Below are 25,640 nucleotides of genomic sequence, written 5' to 3' on the forward strand. Positions count from 1 at the left end.
TAAAAAAATGAGAGTAGGCAAGTATTATCCTGCTCCATTCCAGAGATTTAGACATATACAAACACACGAATATGTATACAGATATCTATGTATCTGTATATATCATGATCCCTCCTTTGGTTCCTTCTTTGGCTATTAACTAGATCTGGCATTGTTCAGATAAAAATACCATTTAGGTTTCTAGCTCCATGTTTAGTCTTATGGATGTTTATTTAGACTATAAAGAACAACAATGGTCTAATTGAATTCCCTCAAGTTATTTTGTAATTTATGTACTTTGGCAAGCATTCTACGATATACAGTGAATCTGTCCATCCAGATGATTGTATTTTAACTTTATTTTTTTTTGGGTGTTCTAGGTACAAAAATGGCCCTACTTCTGCAACTACCCAGCTTAATGTCTTACTGGTGAAAATTTTTACAACTTTATCTTTCTTTTTCATTTTGTATTGAAAAAACAATGAATCCAGAGAGAGGAGAAAGCACAGGATGTTGGAAACGAGCACCTGCTAAAAAGTGGAATATCTAATCACTAAATTTCCAATAGATAGCAAACAAAACTGTTATGCTGCGGTACTGGAGTGCTGTTCATTCTCTAGCAAGTAGGTAGCCCTCCAACAACACATCCATTTTTTCTAAATTATGGAAATTTTGTGGAAGACGTTGACCTGGATTTTGAGCCTCGTCATGGCTTCATCGGAATTTCACAGTGACACCAGGCTTTCATACCGCTCCCAAGGTAGGGTTCTTCCTTTTACAACTGGTGAGAGATTGTTACTCTTCAACTGTGCAGTGCTGGGTGAGGGTGATTCTAGCTGAATGAAGAGTGTCTTGGGGACCATGGCCACCGCAGCCGAGCCCTCTTATAATGGAAGTTAAATAAGGGGAACAGAGCCAGGCTCACCTGTATAAGTTTTGTTTTTCTTTTCAAAGCAGATTATCTTTCTGTCAAGGGCCATGTTATAAATGTCAACCCTTTGTGGCGACCTTTCCTTCCCTTTTATTATAAGTTGAACTTTTTTTACTTCATGAGTGGGCTTTTCTGTTCAAGACATTTTCAAATTCCCCACGTGACAGAATGCCTATCCAGTATCATGACAAAATCAAGAGAGTATTGAATAAATGTTCTCTCTAAGTCAAAGAAGACTTCGTATATAGGGAACATCAAAAATATTAAGCCCTACTTTGCAGCATTGACTAAGGATTAATTTGGGGACTTTATTATGTTTATAGATGGTACGAATGTCATTTTAGCTTTTAACTTTTTCTCAGTCCTCCCTGCCAGGCTGGGCCCCTTCTTTTGGAGAGGACACATTGCCAGGGTTTGACAAAAAACAGGAATCAATATGTATGTGGGTACACATAATGAAACATATAATGATTTATTAAGTATATGTGTATATATATTTATACACATGCATCTATATGTATTTATATACAGACACATTTGTATAAATATGTATATAAAACTGCTAGGCTGCAATCCTAGAGTGGTATTAATGCTCCAATAAGTAGGTAGTCCTCCCACAACACTTCCAGTTTTTTTTAAAGTACGGAAATTTTGTTAATGACTTTGACTTGGATTTTGAGCTTTGTCATAGTTTCATCAGAATTTCATGGTGACATGAAACTTTCATAGCTCTCCCAAGGGAAGGATCCTCCTTTACAACTGGTAAAATCTTCCTAGAATCACACACACTTGCACACATACCCATATTGATCCTTGCTTCTTGGAAAAGCTTGGCAACATGTCCTCTCCAAAAGAAGAGCACTCAGTCTGGCAGGGAGGAGTAAGAGGAAGCCATGTTTTAGAAATAGATCCCTACCTCCTGTATAGATATGCCATACACACATACATGTATATACATGTACATGTGTGAATATACTTATGCACAGAGACAGAGACAGAGAGAAAGAGAGAGAGACAGAGACAGAGAGAAAGACAGAGACAGAGACAGAAAGACAGAGAGATAGAGACAGAAAGACAGAGAGACAGAGAGAAAGACAGAGAGAGAGAGACAGAGAGAGAAGAGGAGAGAGAGACGGAGAGAGAGAGAGAGACAGAGACAGAGATAGAGACAGAGAGAAAGAGACAGAGACAGAGACAGAGAGAAAGACAGAGAGAAAGACAGAGAGACAGAGACAGAAAGACAGAGAGATAGAGACAGAAAGACAGAGAGACAGAGAGAAAGACAGAGAGACAGAGAGAGAAGAGAAGAGAGAGAGAGAGAGAGAGAGAGAGAGAAAGAGAGAGAGAGAGAGAGAGAGAAAGACAGAGAGAGAGCGAGCATCCTCAAAATCATATTTTTAAGCTAATAAAGCTGAAAACTGCATTCATCCCTTTGGAACATTTGTATATGCCAATAATCAGTAGGCATGGGCCATGTGATTTGCCAGATTTGAACCAGTAGAGCAGGATATGAAGAACAGGACAGGGCTAGATGGGGAGGATATTGGACTTGCATAGCCCACTAGTGTTCAGCCTTTCATTGCTAGACAAGGACCGACCAGTTTCCGGGGCTGTTGGCCATGGTCTTGTTGGGAGGCAGGTCAATGAATTTATACTGTCTAGAGAGCATTCAGGAGACAAGGACAAGGATGGACATCTTGATGCTCAGTACTCCTGGTCTCCAGGAATTTAAATCTAGGGATTAGAATCAGACAAGAGCACACGTTATGGTCCAGAAGAAACCTCTCCTTCGTTTTTTAGAGTGCTTGGCTCTCTGTAATCCATAAAATAGATTTTCTTATTATGGAAGAGTCCCTTCAAGAGAGGCGAAAAGTAAAGTGAGTGATACCGGGCTTATAGTTAATGCTGCTAGTGCTAGTTAATGCCTGATGTCTACTTTCCAAGGCTCTTTTTTTTTCTTTTTATCAGTTCAAATAAGGTAAGCTCCATGAGCTATGTTTGATGATTACCGGTTAGCAGTGGACAAAATGCCACCTTACTCTAGGAAGTGGTGTGACTCTGGTCATTGTAAAATGGCACATTTTTTCTAATGCCTGTTCCCAAGAGGATTCAGATTCAGCAAGAAACAGTCTTTCAGAAGATAGTGCTCTAAATTTTCAAGGGCTCTCCAGAGAAGAGCCAAGACTGGGACCTAGATGTACCAAATGTAACTCTTAGGAAGTAGCTAATGATAAGAATAATTCACATGGATGTAGCATTTTTAAAATGGACGGAGCGCTTCCCTCACAATGACCCCGTGAGGTAAGTGGGACAAAAATCATTAAGGCTATTTTACAAATAAGAAAAAAGAGGCTCTGAGAAGGTCTCTCTATTGTAACAGCCAGGAAAGATTTGAGGCAAGATTCCCACCCAGGTCTGTGGACTTCAATTCCAACACTGCCCAGTCTGTCACTCTTAGAACTGTGGCTTTTAGCATGTAGTTTGGTCTAGAGGAAATGATATTATCTCAGCCCCTTCCCCTCTGTTTTCTTTTGGCTATAGTTTCATGGGAATTTATACTCATAGGGGAACTTTCTCTTTTTCTTTTTTTGTGGGCAAGTATTTCCATTTATTCCCTTAGCCTACCTAGCAAATGGGGGGCATTAGAGGGAAAGGTAAGGAAACTAAAGAACTACCATTTGGGAAATGTGGGCAAGGAACATACAAATGGGGTGCTCTCATTATTTTCTGGTAAGAAGTTTTGGCTCACTTTTCAGGGCATTATTGTTTAAAACCTTGGAGAATTCTCACCCAATCCATTTTGCTTTGGGTTGCCCATGGGCTTATTGTAATTTTGACTTTCATTTTGATGGACAATTTTATGCACAAGGCAGAACTAGGTCCCCCAAATTCACTTTATACAATTTGGTAGAAATTGGGGCGGGAGAAATCCATCCAGGGGTGTATGGCTCGTGAAAGCCAATCTTTAAATTTCTGATGAAAGCATTTACAGTTTAGAAATCAACAAGTGTTTGTTACATTGGCTTAATTTTGTTGTTGTTGTTGATTATCTAGATTTAAGAAAGTGATGGAAAAAGGTTAAGAATTCAGATTAAATTTCCAAAATGTGCCATGTGGACATTTTCCCCAGAGAGCTGACTGTTAACATACATGTTTAACATACCCCTGAACTCATCCTACGAATAAAGTTAAATGATTAGGGGCGTGTTCAACTTTCATCCATTTCCCCTCTTTGTTTTATTTTTCTAAGTGATTTGTTTACCGGTACCTCACTCCTGTATGCTGGTGAGTAGGCTTAATAGTATGGCATTGTGTGTACTACTGCTTGGTTCTGTTCCATTTTCTTCTCTTTCATGCTCATCTCCTGGACTGTTCTACTTTGTGATTACAAAGAGGAATTCCTGTCATACCTTGAACACTACCAGCTCACCATCCCAATCAGGGTTGATCAAAATGGAGCTTTCCTCAGCTTTACTGTGAAAAATGACAAACGCTCAAGGAGAAGGCGGAGTACGGACCCTGTTGACCCACAACAGGCAGGATCTAAGTTATTTTTTAAACTCTCAGCCTATGGCAAGCACTTTCATTTAAACTTGACTCTCAACACAGATTTAGTGTCCAAACATTTTACCGTGGAATACTGGGGGAAAGACGGGCCCCAGTGGAAGCATGGTTTTTTAGACAACTGTCATTACACAGGATACTTACAAGATCAACACAGCACAACTAAAGTGGCTATAAGCAACTGCATTGGGTTGGTAAGTGTATGCGACATGTTTGATTTCTGTTAGGAGGAAGAACATATTTATCCAGGAAAGAGTACGCATTCCCCTCTCCCCCCCCCCCCCCCCCCCCGAAAGGCTTTTAAAAGTAGTCAGTTCTTTTAAAAAAAAAAAGATTAGTCTGTTCTGCTATAATGGGACATGTACATTTCCAAAAAGCACTGAACTTTGCACAATCATGCAGAATCAGGCCATAAAAATCATAGTTTATGAGAGAACAAGGGGGTCAGGGACACAATGAGGCTCCAGGCAGAGGGGGTTTGTGGTGGAGTGCATGGTCCCTTCTCAACCCTTGACCACTAACTGCACCGAAAGATATACAACAAATATGGTGCTTTACCTGGACAAATATCTGAAGTTTGCTTGGGGAAGTGAGTGTTGGAGTACGTGAGCTATTGTGAAGTTTTCTGCCTTCCGTTTCTTTTCTCAAGAAAGAAATCAGGCAAAAGAGAAATTCGTGTTATTCTCAAATATATCATTTGGTTTTGGAATAAATCTGCATTTTCAAAACACATTCCATCAGAACTTGCTCCAATAAAAGGAATTGTATAGATGATTTAAAGGTGGACGAAAGTCTAAAAAGTTGTCTTTTCCATTCTTATTTTTCTTGGGAATATTTTTGGAAAGGATTCTTTTTCCTAGAAGGAAGGGCTTTTAAATCTTTGCACTGTACAGAATGAAACAAAAGGTGTCCAGACTGCTTTGTCATCTGGATTTCAGAGGGTCTCTGTTTTTGATTTGTCAGAAAGATACCCTTCAAATATAAAGAAAACTGATTCAAGTGAGAAAGATGACCTTTTCTTCCGTCAGATTTTCTGTGACAGAGCTTAGGATCCTAGTTTTAGATCTTAGAGGTCATCTGGTCCAAACCTCTCTTTTTACAGATGAGGAAACTGAGGCCTAGAGAGCTTTAATGACTTGCTAAAGGGTACAAAGATAATGCATCATGGAACTGGGATTCCAGCCCGGGGCTTCTCCCTCCAAATCCACTGCACTATGTTACTTCTCCTTCTTAAAATGAGATCAAATGAAATATTTTTAAAGCGCTTAGCTTAGTGTCTAGCACAGAGTAGGTACTTAATAAATGCCTCTTCCCTTCTTTTCCCTTCTCCTTTTCTTTTAGAAGTTCTAGTGGTTGGAAATACATTCGATGGGGCTGATGACTGCTAGAACTCTCACTTAGAGAGGGATTAGAGTTTAGTCCTTAAAAAAGTAAATATACAAACACCACTATAGCAATATCTCTTCTGACATAAAGTTCTCATCTAAAGACGGAAGATAAATCTTAATTGTCTTTATGGGGAAGATTAAACATAAGGCTACAATACTGGGAACCTGAGATGACTGCAACTCCATTGGTAACAGACCAGTCCTATTTCCATCATATCATGCTATCTATCCCATGCATACAGAGTCAATCAACGCAGCCTCATAGTTTGAATGGAATTGGAAGGGACCTTAGAGATTGGGCTTAAACTTCCTCATTTTATACTGGGCAATTAAATCCCAGAGCAGAGAAAGCAGTTGCCAGAGATCATACATTTGTTCATATCCACAAATCTCTCTCTCTGCTTTCTACAAATAGGGAAGGAATGACAGATATTTCCATGCCGACTATATAATTACTTTTCCTCTAAACCTTTACCTTATGCCTTATTAGTATGACTTCTAAGATAGAAGAGCAGCAAGAGCTAGGTACTTGGGGTTAAGTGACTTGTCCAGGGTCACACAGCTAGGAAATATCTGAGGCCATCTTTGAACCCAGGACCTCCTGACTCCAGGCCTGGGCTCTATCCATTGAGCCTCCCAGCTTCCCCCTAACATATATTTTCAGAAATCATTGATTCCCCCAATGCTACTTAGCTATATCATTATCTTCATCTCATTATGGCTAAGAAATCACATAAAGAGCATAGCATTTGAAAGACTCGAGTCCTTTCCAAATCATGCTACCTGTGCTGAAATCCCCATTTCAGCTCCCCTTTATGTCTTGTCTTTCCCCTTTTAGAATGTAAACTTGGGGGCAGCTGGGTGGCTCAGTGGATTGAAAGCCATGCTTAGAGAGAGGAGGTCCTGGGTTCAAATTTGGTCCCAGACACTTCCCAGTTGTGTGATCCTGGGCAAGTCACTTAACCCCCATTGCCTAGCCTTTACTGCTCTCCTGCCTTAGAACCAACCCACAGAAGTGATTCTAAGACAGAAGGTAAGGGTTTAAAAAAAAAGAATGTAAACTCCTTGAAAGCAGAGATTGGCTCAAATGCTTTACACTGTGCCTGGCAATACTGCATCCATATTTCTCTCTCTCTCTCTCTCTCTCTCTCTCTCTCTCTCTCTCTCTCTCTCTCTCTCTCTCTCTCTCTCTCTCTCTCTCTCCCCCTCTCTCTCTCTCCCTGAAGTTATACTTTATGAAACAGAGAAGAATCTAGACCTTTTTTTTCTGTTTTCTGCAGAAATTTCTGGCAGGAATGAATCAGCCAGAATCATGACTTAACTATCTGGGTAGGATTTGGCCTTAAGAGGATAAGATTCTTATGTAGATGACATGTTGTATACATTTATCATGAGTTTCTTCCTAAATAAGTAGTGTTTATTAGGATGTTGCATTTCTATTCAAAACAGTGAGTTGTTGCTTTGAATAAATTTATCCAAAATAAATCTCTGTTGTAAACATTCTCTTTTGATGGAAGATGTGAATTACCATAAGGAGGAACTATGCTCAGTCCTCAACCAAGTTTGGCATCCCTGTTAATGCCTATAAATCATGGGTAAATGCTAGAGCATCCTTGTGAAGTGATTGTTTCAAGAAAAGAAAAACTCTACCATCCATTTAATGCCTCACTAGATCTAATCCATGTGGCTTACAGAAGTCAAAGGGACATAAACAGGCAGGAGCTTCAGTAGGCATTTCAGAGCACGTAGATATGCTTCTTAGATATCCTCTTCCTCCTCCTCCTCATCTTCCTCTTCCTCTTCCTCTTCCTCCCCCCTTACCTTCTGTGTTAGATTCAATAGTAAATATCAGTAGGGGCTAGGCAATTGGAGTTAAGTGACTTGTCCAGGGTCACACAGCTAGCAAGTATCTGAGGTCAGATTTTAACCTGGGACCTTGCATCACCAGGTCTGCCTGATGAGCCACTTAGCTGCCCCTCATGCTTTCTTAAAGACCATAATTCTACATACTTTAAAAAGTACTTTCCCCATACATTGTCTTATTGAATCTCATAGTATTCTCTGTATTATATATTTTTATTTATTCATTCATTCATTCATTCATTCATTCATTCATTCATTCATTCATTTATTTTTTTAAACCCTTACCTTCCATCTTGAAATCAATACTATGTATTGTTTCCAAGGCAGAAGAGTGGTAAGGGCTAGGCAATGGAGGTTAAGTGACTTGCCCAGGGTCACACAGCTGGGAAGTGTCTGAGGCCAGATTTGGACCCAGGACCTCCCATCTCCAGGCCTGACTGTCAATCCACTGAGCTACCCAGCTGCCACCTGTATTATGCATTTTTATGATGAAGAGACAGAGATTGAATGTGTAATTTCATTGGTATTAGGTGTTTCCAGATGAGAAAAGTCCCTGTAAGCACCTGTTTTGTAATTTAGAGTGTTAAAGCTGCCTAGGCAGTATCTAGGAGGTAAGCACAGTCACACAACAAGTATTTGATTAGTCGGGATTTTAATCCAGGTCTTTGTGGCTGGCCCAAGATCACACCCAGAGAGTAACTGACACACTAAAAGACACACTCAAGCTCCCAGATTTCTGGCCCAGTAAATCGTACCACAGTACCTATTTTCATTTTCATACCTAAGGCCACCTCGGAAATAAGCGAATTTTATGTGCCCTCCTTCAATATTGTTCTGTCCCTTTCAGCTCCTTTCTGCCCTTTCTGGTAACCAGCATGCTGCTCAGCTGCCTCAGACCTGCACAGGGATTTTCAGGAGCTATCGGGCTCCCCATTTCTGTTTTTCCTAGCTCTAGCCAGGGGGACGTGCTCTCCCTTCCCCAATGGACTTGGGTAGAGCCTCTCTCTTGGAGAAGCAGTTCTGATTGTGGCCAGCAAGGACACATATAAGAAAAGCACAGAAGGAACCCTTGAGTCAGGAGGTAGGGCTTTAGGAGGCTACTTAGTATTAGAGACACCCACGTACAAATGGGACAGCTTATTTGTTTTGAAAACTTTACTTTTCCTCCTGCTGATCTGGCTCTTGGACCATCTGCCTTGTGATGCTGCTTCAACATGTGGAGTTCTCCCAGGTGGTGACTGTTGATATGGCGTTTGTTCTTCTTGTCTTACTCTGCCTTCTAGTATCTACATCACATCCAGTAGAATGCGAGTTCCTTGAGGACTGAGGTTCATGTTTTTGCCTTTTTTGGTACTCTTAGTGAGCTCAGTGCTTGGCATGAAGTAACTACTCAGTAAGAATGATACTTCCTCAGTTCTATCCCTCCTCCTTAGACATGGCATCCACCACCTGGCATGACAGTGTGCAGAGACTACAACTGCTTCTAACTCAACTTCTCTGGCCTGCTCACACTCCCGGAAATCTCCTGTCCTTTCTGTGCCTGAGCCCAGGACCCCAATTCTAGCCGTATTGTCCTAGCTTGGGAAATACTCTTTCTTGGTCACTTAAACCTTAGATGTCTGCTGAACTTCTTCCTCTGCATCAGGTAGAGTACTTTGCCACCTGGGTCTCCTGAGCTCTAGAAATCTCAACCTCCTGAAGCAACTTCATAGAATTTGGAACATGCTCTTTATTTGAGATGTTTTCAAAGACTTACCAACTTCTTGAGTCTCAGAAAATATGGTCTTACTTTCCCTGAGCTCCAGAGATCTGGGTTCTGTTGGATTCAACAAGATATAGTAAGCACCTACTATGTGATAAGCACCAGTAACACAAAGAGAAAAATAAAATATTGACTGATCTCAAGGAAAATGGAATCTGAACCCTGGTCTGGTGTTCTCTCTCTCTCTCTCTCTCTCTCTCTCTCTCTCTCTCTCTCTCTCTCTCTCGCTCTCTCTCTCGCTCTCTCTCGCTCTCTCTCTCTCAGGCTCCCTTTCCTTCCTTTCTCCTTCCCCATCCATCTCCATTTAGATGTGTTTTTCTCACTCTGCCAATCTGTCTTTGTCTCTCTTTGGTGTGTCTCTATGTCTATTTCTCTGTCTCTTTTTCTGTCTCTCCCTGTTGGTCTTCCTCTGTTTCTTGGTTCACCAGAAGGACAGGAATGTAGCCTGATCTTTGAAATCTCACTTGTTTGAATTTGTGAGTCCAGCTTTAGTCAGTTTTCTTGATCCACCAGGACTAGCTCAGTGGCTCAGTGCATTGAGAGCCAGTCCTAGAGATGGGAGGTGCTGGGTCTGGATGTGGCCTCAGACACTTCTTAGCTGTATGACTTTGGGCAAGTCACTTAACCCCCATTATCTAGTCCTTCCTGTTCTTCTGCTTTGGAGCCAGTACATATATATTATTGATTCTAAGATGGAAGATAACAGTTGTAAAAAAGAAACAAAAACGTATTGGTCTTGAGACTTGGGTCTCTCTAAGAAAGGAAATTTATTACTTACTTTGTCCCTGGAATTCAAAGGATGAGAACTTGCTTTGTAACCATGGTCAAAGGGATTTAAGAAAGGCAACAGAAGTAATTTTGATGCTGGAGTAACTCAGTTGCAGAAGGAAAAGCAACTGAGTAAGAATCATAGATTCAGAGCTAGAAGGGAGTCAGAAGTTATTAAGTCAATGTCAAAGCCAGTATTACATCCTGATCCTCAAGTCTTCACTAGCATCTCCTGCTAGAGGGGGTAGGACCAGAGCTCTTAATATGAACTTCACAGCTTGGTTTCCACCAGAGCATCTTAGGATGTCCTCGTATTTCTGTCGGAGTGCCACAGCCTTTCATTGAAGTCCAATCACTGATGCCGGACCCCAGGATCACCTGGGAGTCTCTTATAAAAGCACCAGTTCAGTCTTGTAGAGATCAGAATTCCTGCTCACATCTATTGAGCTATTTTGTTGAGATGCATCTAGGCAGTGATTTTAATGGAATTGTGCACCATGTGAGTAGTCTTGAATAGAGATGAGCCTATAATTATGAAACAAGGAATAAAACTTCCTTCTCTTTCTTTTCTTGCCTGCTGCCCCTTCCCCCTTTCTATCAGTGAAGTTGATTTCCCTTATCCTTCCAATATCCACATTATTAGTCACTCCTTTCCCTTTGGAGAATGAGAACTTAGGGAGGCAGAAGCTTGGTTCCCCCCAACATTTTACATCCTTAATTCCCCCCACCCCACCCCCAGGAATGAGGGTATTCTTTCCTCCTCTCCCTTACTCCTTCTGCCCCCTCCTAGGGCTGCTTCGCCCACCCAGGGCCCTGATCTGTGCAATAATGATTGTCGGAGGTTTTGTTCTATGTAAATACAGTAATAACTGCTGCTCTCTTAAAAAGAAAAAGGTAGAAATAATAAATCTGATCAGGAGAGACCCATATCCACTATTGTGTTTTACCAAAATTTTCTTTGAAAATTATATATCATGAACAAATATGACCATTTTAGTTTACAGAGAAAAAACAAACAAAAAGAGGACTGTATATAGGTTCTTTTTATTTTATTTATTATTAATAATAATAATACTTTTTTAAACCCTACCTTCTGTCTTAGAATTAATGGCTCTAAGGCAGAAGAGCAATAAGGGCCAGGCAATAAGGGTTAAGTGACTTGCCCAGGGTCACACAGCTAGGAAGTATATGAATCTAGATTTGAACCTAGAACCTCCCATCTCTAGGCTTGGCTCTGAATCCACTGAATCACCCAGCTGCTCCCTGTATAGCTTCTTTTTAAAAAGACGTATATATTAAATGTAACCTGGTATTGATGAAATTGTTCCATCTGTGTTCCCTTAAATTTATTTTGTTTTCTAATATGAACTTTTTTTTTAAACCCTTACCTTCCATCTTAGAATCAATACCGTGTATTGGCTCTAAGGCAGAAGAGTGGTAAGGACTAGGCAATGGGGGTTAAGTGACTTGCCCAGGGTCACACAGCTAGGAAGTGGCTGAGGACAGATTTGAACCTAGGACCTCCTCTCTCTAGGCCTGGCTCTCAATCCACGGAGCTACCCAGCTGCCCCCCTAATATTCATTAAAAATTTTTTTTCATTTCCAAGTTTTCGCCTTCCCTCCTGCTCCTTCCCCATTCATTGAGAAAGCATGCAATATGATATCCATTGCATGTAAAGTCATGCAAAACATATTTCTTTATCATAATTGGCACTTAAAAATGCTTTATTGATACTTTTTTGGTGTCTGTCATTACCCAGTCACTTCACCCTGCCTCCAACTCTCAATCAAATATATTTAAGGAAGATATATTAATATATCAACCATGTCTGAAACTGTGTTTCATTGTGTACCTGTGTGCTGAGAATGAGGGAGACATGCTTTAGTATCAGTTTTCTAGAGCCAGGAGTTGCCCCCATGCTTGTGTTCCTAAATTCGATACTAAGTAAACTTTATGAGCCACAGGTTAAAGTGGCTACCACATTTACCCTAACTGGAAAAGGATGTCTACTTATAACAGCAACAAAGCTTGCCACAGCAGAATGGCAGAGCATTGATGGAGAAGCAGCACCTCTATCTGATGGAGAAATTGAAATGGAAACTGAGGGCTTCATCATCACTCCAAATGGTCCAGTAGGGACATGGCTTGCCTAGTCTTTTGTGTCAGTAACAGGAAGCAATTCCCATTTTAAAGCTGCTCAAGTTCCTCTGAGTCTTTAGCCAAGTTGATCAGAATCAGTTACCTTGATAAATGAGAACTAGCATTACTTAGAGGAAAAAAAGAGATAGGAACACTACTTGGAACCTGTTTTCCCCTATCAGATGTGAGAGATGGGACTCTTTATAGAAGGAAACAGAGTGGAACACAGAAGCAAAATCTGTGGTTGTGATAACAACTGTTGATCAGTGCAAGAAAAGGTGAGAACATTCCTTGATAAGGAGGAATGAATGGTATTGTCAATCTTTAGGCTTCTTTATTCCTTTGCACCAGATAGATTTACTTAACTTGTTTTGTTTTGTTTTTAAACCCGTACCTTCTGTCTTAGAATCAATACCATGTATTGGTTGTGAGGCAGAAGATCAGTAAGGACTAGGCAATGAGGCTGACTTGCCCAGGATCACACAGCTAGGAAGTGTCTGAGACTGCATTTGAACCCAAGACCTCCAGTCTCTAGGTCTAGCTATGAAAGCACTGAGCCACCTAGTTGTCCTCTAGATTTATCTACTTGTATCCATCTACTTGTGGATTCGGGCCCAGCCACATGTGGAGACTCATTCTGACCCTGAGCAGGAAGCATCTTTCTTCACTTCTCTGGTATCAGTTTATCAGGTTCCATGCCTGCTCCTGAGAGTATAGTACTTGATAGCTGCTGTACTCAGTTTCCTTTGCACTCCAAATTGTGGACTATTTGCATACACTGGATCTCCTGTTTTTCTCAGACCTCAAGTATCTGTCATCTCATTTCTCTTTGTTTGCCGGCTTCCTTTCCCATTTAATGTGGACAACGCTTCCCCAAGCAAAGCCTACTCTGCCTTTTGGTAACTCCTGCTACCCCTGAGATGGTGGTACCCTTCTTAAAACAGCCCTTCTGGCATAATGCTTTATACTCTGGACCAATTTCTTCCTCTTTCCTCTTGTGAACTTATTCTATTGGGTCTTGTTGCTCTGAGTTAGGCCTTCCATGAGAAATAATTCTGATAAAATCATATGTATCTGGGTAGCAGCAACACTGTTAGTGTCCTGGAAAGTATTTTATTATAGTCATAATGGATTTTTTAGTAATAATGAAAACAGTCAATTGTTTTGTAATCAAGACAAAATTATAGAGGACTTGTATAAGTTTTAGGGACCTTATAAATAATATAGTTCAAGGGTTCTTAACCTGCAATATAGAAACTTGTTTTTTTACAAAAATATTTTGATACTAACATAATTGCTTTCCTTTGTAGTCTTATGCATTTAAAAACATTATCCCAAGAATGGATCCATAGTCTTCACCACATCATCAAAGGGATGCCTGACACAAAAAGGTTAATTAGCCTATCTAGTTAAACTCCCTCAGAAAACAGGTGAAGATAATCAGGACAAGAGAAGTAAAATTATTCATAGCAGCAAGCCCAGGTTTGCTACTTCACATCCAATATTCTTTCCACTACATCATGCTGACTGCACTGGAAAAGAATTCTAGTCTCTGTCCATGGATAGAAAGCTGGCCTTGGGGTCAGGAAAGATTGGGCTCTACGCCTACCTCTCACATATACCTGTGGTAGGACCCTCAGCAAATCACTGCATTTCTATATGCTATCTAATGCTAAAAGGTGCACAATAGTTGCTGATCTGGAATTGTGAAGGGATTTTCCTCACCATGAATCACAGGTTGCAAATCTACTCTTCCATGCCACAAAATTCTGAAACTAAAGGATCCCTAATGGGAAGAGGGAGAGAATATGCATTTATTAGGAGCCTACCATGTGCAGGGTACCACACCAAATGCTTTAAAAATATTATTTCATTTGATAAGGAAAGTAAAAAGGAAGGTATTCTAGAACAAAGGCACCTTCTTAGGACTCTTTAAATTTGTGGGTGGCTACCCACATTGCCTGAGTGTGGGCCCTTTCCTAAGTACTTGAGTTAATATCAATCTTCCTAAACTCTAGATTTATCCTAAGTTGAGAACCAGGTGTCACCATCTAAGACATCATCCAGTCCTTTCATTTAACAGTTGAAAAAACTAAAGTCCAGGGACCTATGTTTTATGGCTTCACTACTAAGCCATACGACTTAGAATAATGGTCATAGAAAACAGTCAAACTTCTCTATTTTATAATTGAGAAAACCAAGGACTAGTATCAGATGACTTATTCAGGATCACAAAACTAGTGAGACAGAATTTGAACTTAAGGCCTCTGATTTCCTTTTCACTTGATCATCCCACGTCTCACTCCATCAGAGAAGCTAGGAATGTGCCTCCCATATGCCATACTATGGCAAACATTACTCCCTTCTAGTGATATGAGTTCTTACTTTGCTCTGCATTCACATTTCTCCTTTTGTTTCTGTGCAACAAAATTAAATCAATAAACAAATATTTTTGAGTTCCTATTATCTGGTATGTTTCTTGTTTTGGTTATAATAGGAATAACCCCATTTATGTGATGCTTTAAGGGTTTGCAAAACACTTTCAATATTCAAAGAAACATCAGTCTTCAAAGAACTTTAATTATCGTAAAAGACAGAAGTGAAAGGCTAATAATACAGAGTTTAAAGAAATTCAACATAGTTCTGTGCTGTGTAAGGAACACAAAGAAAAAAAAACATTTATCTTCTCTGAATTGAGGGCGTTTACATGCTACAGCACAGGACACAGTCGCAAATTAGTATACCATTAGTTGCCAAATAAATTGTATAAAACAATCATTATTGTAAGAGCTCAGAGGAAGGAGACTTTAGTTATAGTCAGAAATGCCTTTATAAATGAGAGCAATAATGAAAGATGGGGAAGATTTGGAGGGGAGTGGAGAGAGGATGTTAGACTAAGTGTAGAGTTTCTAAACTAGATTCCATTAGATTTGCTTCAAGAATATGTCTGTTGTTACGTTACATATTATATTGTTATATATAAAAACAAATATGCATTCTTTCAAAAAATAATAAAAAGAGAAGAGAAAAAGAATATATGATATATATTCTCTTTCCTCTTGTAATTTCTTGGAGTGGGAGGAAAGTAACAAACACATCCTCTAAGTGACTTTGCACTTTCAGTGTTTTTGGTAAACTAACTCAACTTGTGTTTTTGTTTTCCCGTCTTCTTTTAGCACGGTGTAATTGCTACAGAAGATGAAGAGTATTTTATTGAGCCTTTAAGGAACACTACAGAAGATTCTAAACACTTTAGTTATGAAAACGGCCATCCTCATGTTGTTTACAAAAAGTCTACCCTTCAACAAAGGCATCTGTATGATCACTCCCATTGTGGTGTTTCAGGTAAGTGAGCATTTAGCACCCTGGAACATGGACAATGATCCCCTTTTCCTTTCTTTGACTAATATTGATTAGACAAGTGACTGTAGCTTTATTTTGGTGTCTCGCAAAGTACATCCACATCACGACTTTACCCATCGTGGTTTTGATATATCACAGGTCAGCATAAGAAATTAAACTGGAATTTGGGGGGAGTTTTGCAGAAGCTGTTGACAACATGGGTAGGCTAGTAGATGACACAGAACAAGTTTAGAAACCCATTTTTACTTAAAGTTACATATATACAGATTATGACAAATGCATAACCCCAATTTTACAATAAGATACAGTGAACATCCTGTAAGGGAGAAAGAAAAGAATTCAGACTTTTTCTCTGGTATAAAGGGAGGGCCAAAACATTTTATGGAGATTTTTTCAGATCATGGGACCTCTGCAATGTGGTAGGTGACAATCATAGCAGGTAATTTTGTGGCAACAGTAGAAATGATTGCAATTTTGGGAATTAACTTATTTAAGAATACATTAAATCTCAATAAGGATAACTTCAAAACTATAATGACCAAAACAAAGGAGGACTTAGTAATTGAATAGACATTCCAGGCTCATTAATAGGTCAAATTAATGTAGTAAAAGTTTTAGTGCTGCCTAAATTAACATGTATTCAATGTATTATCATTCAAAATGCCAAAAAAATTTTAATGTAATTAGATAAAACGAAAATCTAGTTTCATCTTTTTAAAAACTCTTACCTTCCATCTTAGAATCAATACCATGTGTTGGTTCCAAGGCAGAAAAGGGGGAAGGATTAGGCAATGGGGGTGAAGTGACTTGCCCAGGGTCACACAGCTGTGAAGGGTCTGAATCCAGATTTGAACCCAGGACCTCTCATTTCTAGTCCTGGCCCTCAATCCACTGAGCCATCTAGCTGACCCCTAAAATCAAATTTCTATGGAATCAAAGTAGGTCATATATCGAGCCCTTTAAAAATGCCCTTTTGCCTCAAACTGAAAACTATGGGAAGGGTTGAATCTTGGATGACACACGGAAGACGTTTAGTGAGAATTTCATAGTAGATATATAAAGCTCTATAATACCAAGGACCGCGGACTCAGGTTTGAGAGATCAAATGTCATTAAAGACCTAGAAGGAAGTCATCTTTTATTCATGGGTTTGGATAGACTTGTAATACCCTGATACTACACAGAAGTTGATTTCTCTTCCATTCCCATCCTGAGGCATGGGTGTGTTGGGCATGTTAGAGGTACTCAGGTCATCCTGGTAAGTTGAGCTGGGACTGATAGGATCAAAGCAACAGGAAGGCCCTCAAGATCAGAGTAACTTCGAGTCAGAAGAAGCTTAAATTGGTTGTGAAGATTCCACATATTGAGGTAGGTAAGCATGCAGAAGGTCAGTGGCATTCCTAAGCAGAAACCATGAAATGATCCTCTTTAGGAAGTGTTTGCCCTCTCACCTATTTATGTGGGTTTTGCTTGACATGGATGGCCAGTTCTAAATCTATGATCCCATGTGGTCCTAAGTAGGTACAGATGGGAATCGTATGCATAGGGACAATCAGGTCCATAAGCATCCTTGGGTTCTGATGGACTGGGGAGAAAGGGGCTGGGATCATAGGGAGTTCTTTGCAATATAGCCTCTTCTACCAGAGCGTTTATCTCTAATTAGGGGAGGTAAGTTGGTTGGGCTAGGTGCCATAGACTTCCTAAGCATCAGTTAGAGTATCTACTAATGTCATGAGCTCCTGGAATGCCTTTTTTTGGGGGGGCATTGGGGAGTGCTACTAGTGGTGTGTTGGCAGAAAGTTGATTTTTAAATTTCAGTTTGAGCATTTACACCTTGGAAATTAGTAAATGCTTCAAATGAGGGCTTGATTTATTTTATTTTTTGATTGTTTTAACTTAAAAAAGTGATGTGGAAAGTGTTAATAATACAGATTAAACTTAAAAAGTGTGAGGGCAGCTTGGTAATATAGTGGCTAGAGCACTAGACCTGGATTCAGGAGTACCTGGGTTCTAATCTGGCCTCAGATACCTCCTAGCCTTATGACCTGGACAAGCCACTTTACTCCAATTGCCTAGCCCTTGTCACTCATCTGTCTTAGAATCAATACTAAGATTGGGATTAGGTACCAAATAGAAGGTAAGGGTTTTTTTTTAAAGTATCATGCATATATATATATTAATTTATTAAAAAAATTTTTTTGGTTACAGTAATCACTTTATTTCCCTCCCTCCCCTCCACCCACCCTTCCTGCAGCTGACGTGCAATTTCATTGGGTATTACTTGTGTCTTTGATCAGAACCTCTTTCCATGTTGTTGTTTGCACTAGGATGTTCCTTTACAGTCTACATCCCCAGCCATATCCCTTCAACCCATGTATTCAAGCAGTTGTTTTGCTTCAGTGTTTTTACTCCCACAGTGTTTCCTCTGAATGTGGATAGTCTTCTTTCTTGTAGATCCCTCCAAGTTGTTCAGGATCACTGCATTGCCACTAATGGAGAAGTCCCTTACATTCGATTGCACCACAGTGTATCAGTCTCTGTGTACAATGTTTTCCTGGTTCTGCTCACTCTGCATCAATTCCTGGAGGTCATTCCAGTTCCCACGGAATTCCTCCACTTTGTTGTTCCTTTGAGCACAATAGTATTCCATCACCAACAGATATCACAATTTGTTCAGCCATTCCCCAATTGCAGGGCATCCTCTCATTTTCCAATTTTTTGCCACCACAAAGAGCACAGCTATGAATATTCTTGTACAAGTCTTTTTCCTTATATCTTTGGGGTACAAACCCAGGAGTGCTATGGCTGGATGAAAGGGCAGACAGTCTTTTAGTGCCCTTTGGGCATAGTTCCAAATTGCCCTCCAGAATGGTTGGATCAATTCACAACTCCACCAGCAATGCATTAATGTCCCAAGTTTGCCACACCCCCTCCAGCATTCATTACTTTCCTTTGCTGTCATCTTAGCCAATCTGCTAGGTGTGAGGTTCCTCAGAGTTGTTTTGATTTGCATTTCTCTGATTATAAGAGATTTAGAACACTTTTTCATGTGCTTATCAATAGTTTTGATTTCTTTGAATGAATTGCCTATTCATGTCCCATTTATCAATTGGAGAATGGCTTGATTTTTTTGTACAATTGGTTGAGCTCTTTATAAATTTGAGTAATTAGACCTTTGTCAGAGGTTTTTGTAATGAAGATTGTTCCCCAATTTGTTGCTTACCTTTTAATTTTGGATGCATTAGTTTTGTTTGTACAAAACCTTTTTAATTTGATGTAATCAAAATTATTGATTTTACATTTTATGATTTTTTTTCTAGCTCTTGCTTGGTTTTAAAGTCTTTGCTTTCCCAAAGATCTGACAAGTATACTATTCTGTGTTTGCCTAATTTGCATATAGTTTCCTTCTTTATGTTCAGATCATTCACCCATTCTGAGTTTATTTTGGTGTAGGGTGTGAGATGTTGATCCAAACCTGATCTCTCCCATACTGCCTTCAAATTTTCCCAGCAGTTTTTATCAAATAGTGGATTTTGGTCCCCCAAACTGGGATATTTGGGCTTATCATAGACTGCCTTGCTATGGTCACTTACCCTTAGTCTATTCCACTTATCCTCCTTTCTGTCTCTTAGCTAGTACCAAATTGTTTTGATGACCACTGCTTTATAGTATAGCCTGAGATCTCCTTCCTTTGCATTTTTTTTTTCATGATTTCCCTGGATATCCTTGATCTTTTGTTCTTCCAAATGAACTTTGTTATTTTTTTTTCTAATTCAGTAAAAAAGTTTTTTGGTAGTTCAATGGGTATGGCACTAAATAAGTAAATTAATTTGGGCAGGATTGTCATTTTTATTATGTTAGCTCGTCCTACCCATGAGCAATCAATGTTTTTCCAATTGTTTAGATCTAGTTTTAATTGTGTGGAGAGTGTTTTGTAGTTGTGTTCATATAGTTCCTGTGTTTGTCTTGGCAGATAGATTCCTAAGTATTTTATATTGTCTAGGGTGGTTTTAAATGGAGAATCTCTTTCTAATTCTTGCTGCTAAAATGGGTTGGAGATATATAGAAATGCTGATGACTTATGTGGGTTTATTTTGTATCCTGCAACTTTGCTAAAGTTGTTGATTATTTCGACTAGCTTTTTGGTGGATTCTCTAGCATTATTTAAATAGACCATCATATCATCCACAAAGAGTGATAGCTTGCCAATTTTAATACCCTAATTTTTTTTTCTTCTCTAATAGCTACTGCTAGCATTTCTAGAACAATATTAAATCATAGAGGTGATAATGGGCATCCTTGTTTCACTCCTGATCTTATTGGAAAGGCTTCTAGTTTATCCCCACTGCAAATGAGGTTTGCTGATGATTTTTGATATAGATTATTATTTTTAGGAAAGGCCCTGCTATTCCTATACTTTCTAGTGTTTTCAATAGGAATGGGTGTTGTATTTTATCAAAGGCTTTTTCTGCATCTATTGAGATAATCATGTGATTTTTGTTGGTTTGCTTGTTAATAAGGTCAATTATGTGGATGGTTTTCCTAATATTGAACCATCCTTGCATTCCTGGTATAAATCCTACCTGGTCTGAGTGAATAACCCTTGTGATGATTTGCTGGAGTCTTTTTGCTAGTATCTTATTTAAGAATTTTGCATCTATGTTCATTAAGGAGATTGGTCTATAGTTTTCTTTCTCTGTTTTTTACCTGCCTGGTTTTGAGATCAGTACCATGTTGATGTTGTAAAATGAATTTGGTAGAACTCCTTCTTTGCTTATTCTGTCAAATAGATTGTATAATATTGGCATTAGTTGTTCTTTGAATGTTTGATAGAATTCTTTTGTGAATCCATCTGGACCTGGGGATTTTTTCTTAGGGAGTTCTTTGATGGCTTATTCAATTTGTTTTTCTGATATGGGGTTTAGGTAACTATTTCTTCCTCTGTTAGTCTAGGCAATTTATATTTTTGTAAGTATTCATCCATATCACCTAGATTGCCATATTTATTGCCATATAATTGGGCATAATACTTTTTAATGATTGCCTTAATTTCTTCTTCATTAGGGGTAAGGTCTCCCTTTTCATCTTGGATAATGCCAATTTGGTTTTCTTCTGTCCTTTTTTTAGTTAGACTGACCAGTACTTTACCTATTTTATTTGTTTTTTCAAAGTACCAGCTTCTAGTCTTATTTATTAAATCAATAGTTCTTTGCCTTTCAATTTTGTTAATTTCTCCTTTTATTTTTAGGATCTCTAATTTAGTCCTCGTCTGAGGATTTTTAATTTGTTCACTTTCTAGTTTTTTAATTTGCATGCCCAACTCATTGACCACTGCCTTCCCTAATTTGTTAATATATGAATTCAAGGATATACATTTCCCCCTGAGTACTGCTTTGGCTTCATCCCATAGGTTTTGAAAGGATGTCTCATCATTGTCATTTTCTTCAATGAAATTATTAATTGTTTCTATGATTTTTTCTTTGACTAACAGGTTTTGGAAAATCGTATTGTTCAATTTCCAATTAATTTTTGATTTACCTCTCCATGTACCCCTACTACTTATTATTTTCATTGCATTGTGATCTGAGAAGGTTGCGTTTATTATTTCTGCTCTTTTGCACTTGTTTGCAATGTTTTTATGCCCTAATGTATGGTCAATTTTTGTGAATGTACCATGTGCTACAGAAAAGAAGGTATATTCCTTTTTGTCCCTATTTTTTTTCTCCACATATCTACTAACTCTAATTTTTCTAAGATTTCATTCACTTCCTCTTTCTTACTTATTTTTTTTGTTTGATTTATCTAGTTCACATAGAGGAAGGTTCAGGTCTCCCATAGAATAGTTTTTCTATCTATTTCTTCCTTGAGCTCCATTAGTTTCTCTTTTAGAAATTTGGATGCTATGCCATTTGGTGCATACATGTTGAGTACTGATATTTCCTCATTGTCTATACTGCCTTTTATCAGGATGTAATTACCTTTCCTATCTCTTTTAACTAGATTTATATTTACTTTGGCTTTGTCAGATATCATGATTGGGACTCCTGCCTTCTTTTTATCAGTTGATGCCCAATAGATTTGGCTCCATCCTCTTACTTTCACCCTATGTGTATCTACCTTCCTCATGTGTGTTTCTTGTAGACAGCATATGGTAGGGTTTTGGATTCTAATCCACTCTGCTATTTGCTTGCGTTTTATGGGTGAGTTCATTCCATTCACATTCAGAGTTATGATTTCCAGCTGTGTATTTCCCAGCATTTTGATTTCTACTCCTAGTCCTGCTTATTCTTCTTTCACTATTTCCTTCTACACCAATGTTTGTTTTTAATCCATCCCCCTAGTTACCTTATTTTACTTCCCTTTCTACCCCCTCCCTTCTTATTCTCCCCTTATTTTCTTTGCAGCATTTTTAAAACTACCCCCCCTTCCCTTATACTGCTTCCTCCCCATCAGTCCATTTGTTACCCTTTTACTCCCCCTATACAGCACGAATCTATTCTCTTCCCCAATGGATTGAATTGTTCTTCCCTCGTTGGGTCAATTTCAATGCACGTAAAAGTTAAGTGTTTCCTATCTCCAACCTCTTTACCCTTCCAGTGTATTGATGTTCTCCCCCCTCCCAACATGAGCTTCTTTGTGACATATAAATTTATTCCCATTTGTTTCTTTTCCCATTTCTTTTAGTATTAACTTCCTTTTTTAGCTCTAATTGTATATGTATATATGTATATATACACATGTATATGTATTTATGCATACATATATCTATATACCTATTTATGTTTTGTTATTTCATTCTGTACAATTTGTCACTGTTCCCTCTAAGTGTAATTCTTCTAGCTTCCCAGGTGATAATAACAATTTTTAAGAGTTAACAATGACCTAGGGATAAATATCATTTTAACTTAATTAGTCTCTTAAAAAAAAGTTTTGGTTGTTTGTTGTTGTTTTTGTTGTATTTCCCCCCCTCTTTCTTAATTACCTTTTGATGATTCTCTTGAGTTCTGTGCTTGGGCATCAAAAATCTATTTTGTTGAATGACCATACTTTCCCCTGTAAGACTATAGTCAGTTTTGCTGGGTAGTTGATCCTTGGTTGTATATCTAGTTCCCTTGCTTTCCAGAATATCATATTCCACGCCTTTCCGTCCTTCAGTGTAGATGCAGCCAGATCCTGTGTTATCCTTACTGTGGTTCCATGGTGTCTGAATGACTTCTTCTTGGCAGCTTGTAATATTTTTTTCTTTGATCTGATAGTTTTTGAATTTGGCTATAACATTCCTGGGTGTTGTCAGTTGGGGATTAAGTACAGGAGGTGATCTGTGGATTCTTTTAATCTCCACTTTTCTCTCTTATTCTAGAATATTAGGGCAGTTTTCTTGAATAATTTCCTGTAGTATGATGTCCAGGCTTTTTCTTTTGTCATGGTCTTCTGGTAGACCAAGGATTCTTAAATTGTCTCTCCTGGACCTGTTTTCTAAATCTTCTGTTTTGTGAATAAGATGCTTCATATTTTCCTCAATTTTTTCATTCTTTTGGTTTTGTTTTATAGTGCCCTGCTGCCTTGTGAGGCCACTTAATTCTAGTTGTTGTATTCTGGTTCTTAAAGACTGGATTTCATCCCCGACTTTTTGATCATCCTTCTCTTTCTGGTATGATTTTCTTTGAAGGTCATCTTTTATCCTCTTTACCTCATCTCTCATCTCCTTTGCTTCATTTTCCAGCTGGTTGATTTTGGCTTCCAAGACACTATTTTCTGTTTCCAGATTACTTATCTTAGTTTTTAAGTTCTTTTCTCAATTGTCTTCAGCCTCTCTTAATTGTGTTTTGAATTGCATTTTGAGTTCTTCCAAAGCCTGTATCCAATTTGCTGGGATCGTTTGATGATCCTTCCTCCTCTGTTCCATTTGCTCTTTGTTCGTTGCCTGTATAGAAGCTGTCTATTGTAATTTCTTTTTTCTTTTTCTGTTGTTTGCTCCTATTTACCCCTTCTTTACTCCCTGTATGTCTGTTCTCTTGCTCCTCTCATTCTTTTGGTTTTGGGGTTTTCTGTCAGTTTTCCCTCTTGGAGCTTTGACAGAAGATCTCTCTGTGCAGTCTGTGGGGGGATTGGTTTTGGAGTTTGAGCTTCCCTGTCCTATGGAGACTTTTGATTGCATTAAAGTCCAGCAGTCTATGGGGGAGGGTTGTTGGAGCTTGGGCTTCAGTGACTTCTGAAGACTTGATGGGATTAAGTTCCGCTGGGCTGGGCTGGATGTGCCCTGAGGCCAAAACCTTCTGGAAGGCTGGAACAATATGGAAAGTCTCTGCCCCTGTGTCCAGGCTGCCCACTCTTCACTCCGTCTCCAGATTTTTCCCCACCGCCTATGTTCAAGGGGCTCTGAGCCTGGCACAGTCCTGCCCACAAGGTACACCCTTCAGACAAGTGCCTTTGCCCACCCAGAGGTTCTTGCTGCTGCTGGAGGCTTAGTGCTCTAGGTGGGGGGATGGTCCTGGGACCTTCCTTCTGCCTTCCCCTTAATCGAGTGTTCTCGAATTCTGGCTTTTGGGGGGCGTACCTTTTGGATTGAGTCCAGCAGGAGGGTTCCTTAGCTCTTTCTTGTTGTTAGGTTTCATTTTCATTTCCGTAGGAGCATTTAGTTTGTAATTGGTAAGGAAGGGTATTCAGGGGTCTGAACTTTTGCTGCTTCTACACTGCCATCTTGACTCCATATATTTTTTTCTAGAGAGTTAGCTATTTAAATTTTGCTGATACATAATTATCTCCCTTCTTTAAGTTGGTGAGAAATGCAGATTCCTCTGAGAGTCAAAGATTCTTCAAACACTGTGGGCTTTCTGTAAGCTGTATTATTTGATCTAAGAAGGGATTGTGCCAGTGAACCTTGCATTAGGAAGCATAGAACTTGAGTTGATTTTGAGGAAATCAGCTTAAAGATTTAAGAACTTAAGGCTCTTAAAACTTAAAGAGATGTTATATAGTTGAAAAGGGACATTAGTTTCTCATTGTTGTTGAGTCTTTTTCAGTCACATCTGACTCTTGCTGACACCATTTAGGGTTTTCGTGGCAAAGATACTTTTTGCCATTTCCTTCTCCAGCTCATTTTACAGATGAGGAAACTGAGGCAAATATAATGAAGTGACTTCCTCAGGGTCACACAGCTAGTAAGTGTCTGAGGCCAGATTTGAACTCAGATCTTCCTGACTCTAGGTCAGGTGCTCTATCTATCAAGAATAGCCAAAACTTGTTCCTTCAAAGAACAGGGAGTCATGCTGGATATTGCTTTTTTCTTGATTTTTCTATAGCCAATGGGGTCGACAGCTGGTCCTGCTGATGTGAGTAAGAACTGGTGGTGACAAGATAGTATATCCATCTGCCTGAATTTGCTCCTGGCTAGGAGTAGAGATGGGGATGGAGTGGAGCTATAATTATTAAATATTTATTTAAGATATGCATTATCACTTAAACACCTTGCTTGGGGGAGTGAGAAAAGGCCTAAGCCAGGAGGCTCATACACAGGGATGGGCTAGAAGTATTTGAGCTGAGCAGTGAATTAGTCATGAATGCAGAGGGCTCACCTGGGAGGCCAAATGCAGTGTCTAGATTAGAAGTAGTTTGAGTAGGGAAAAAACCAAAGTTTGTGGTGAGAGGGGAAGAGGTATGAGCCTTGAAAAGGCAGCAGAATTGTAAATAGAGATACCGTTGAAGGTCTGGGCTCTCTCAGATGGTTGCTCCATTTGCTGCATTTAGCTTCCTTCAGGTTGATGTTTATTTTTATGGGATCCTTTCCCTTAGCTTCTTCCAAATTCACTGCAGCTGGACAGCTCCCACCACTGCCTGCACTACTGTTCATGGAAATGGCAGTCTCTCAGTGGACAAATAAGTT

General features: G+C 39.2%; 1 protein-coding gene across 3 annotated transcripts in view; it reads left to right on the plus strand.

Moving 5' to 3' along the window:
• ADAMTS6 (ADAM metallopeptidase with thrombospondin type 1 motif 6) overlaps positions 1–25,640 on the plus strand; it is a 353,046-nt gene that overhangs the window by 9,436 nt on the left and 317,970 nt on the right. For all 3 annotated transcript variants that reach the window (XR_008917943.1, XM_056824863.1, XM_056824862.1), the window contains exons 2-4: positions 360–739; positions 4,304–4,668; positions 15,572–15,740. Coding sequence is in view for 2 of the 3 variants with exons in the window: in XM_056824863.1 (XP_056680841.1) it covers positions 643–739; positions 4,304–4,668; positions 15,572–15,740 (631 nt within the window). In the remaining variant the exon portion in view is untranslated. The remainder of the gene's footprint in view (positions 1–359; positions 740–4,303; positions 4,669–15,571; positions 15,741–25,640) is intronic.

Source organism: Monodelphis domestica, chromosome 3 (genome assembly GCF_027887165.1).
Source record: "Monodelphis domestica isolate mMonDom1 chromosome 3, mMonDom1.pri, whole genome shotgun sequence".
In the NCBI taxonomy this organism is placed as follows: Eukaryota; Metazoa; Chordata; class Mammalia; order Didelphimorphia; family Didelphidae; genus Monodelphis; species Monodelphis domestica.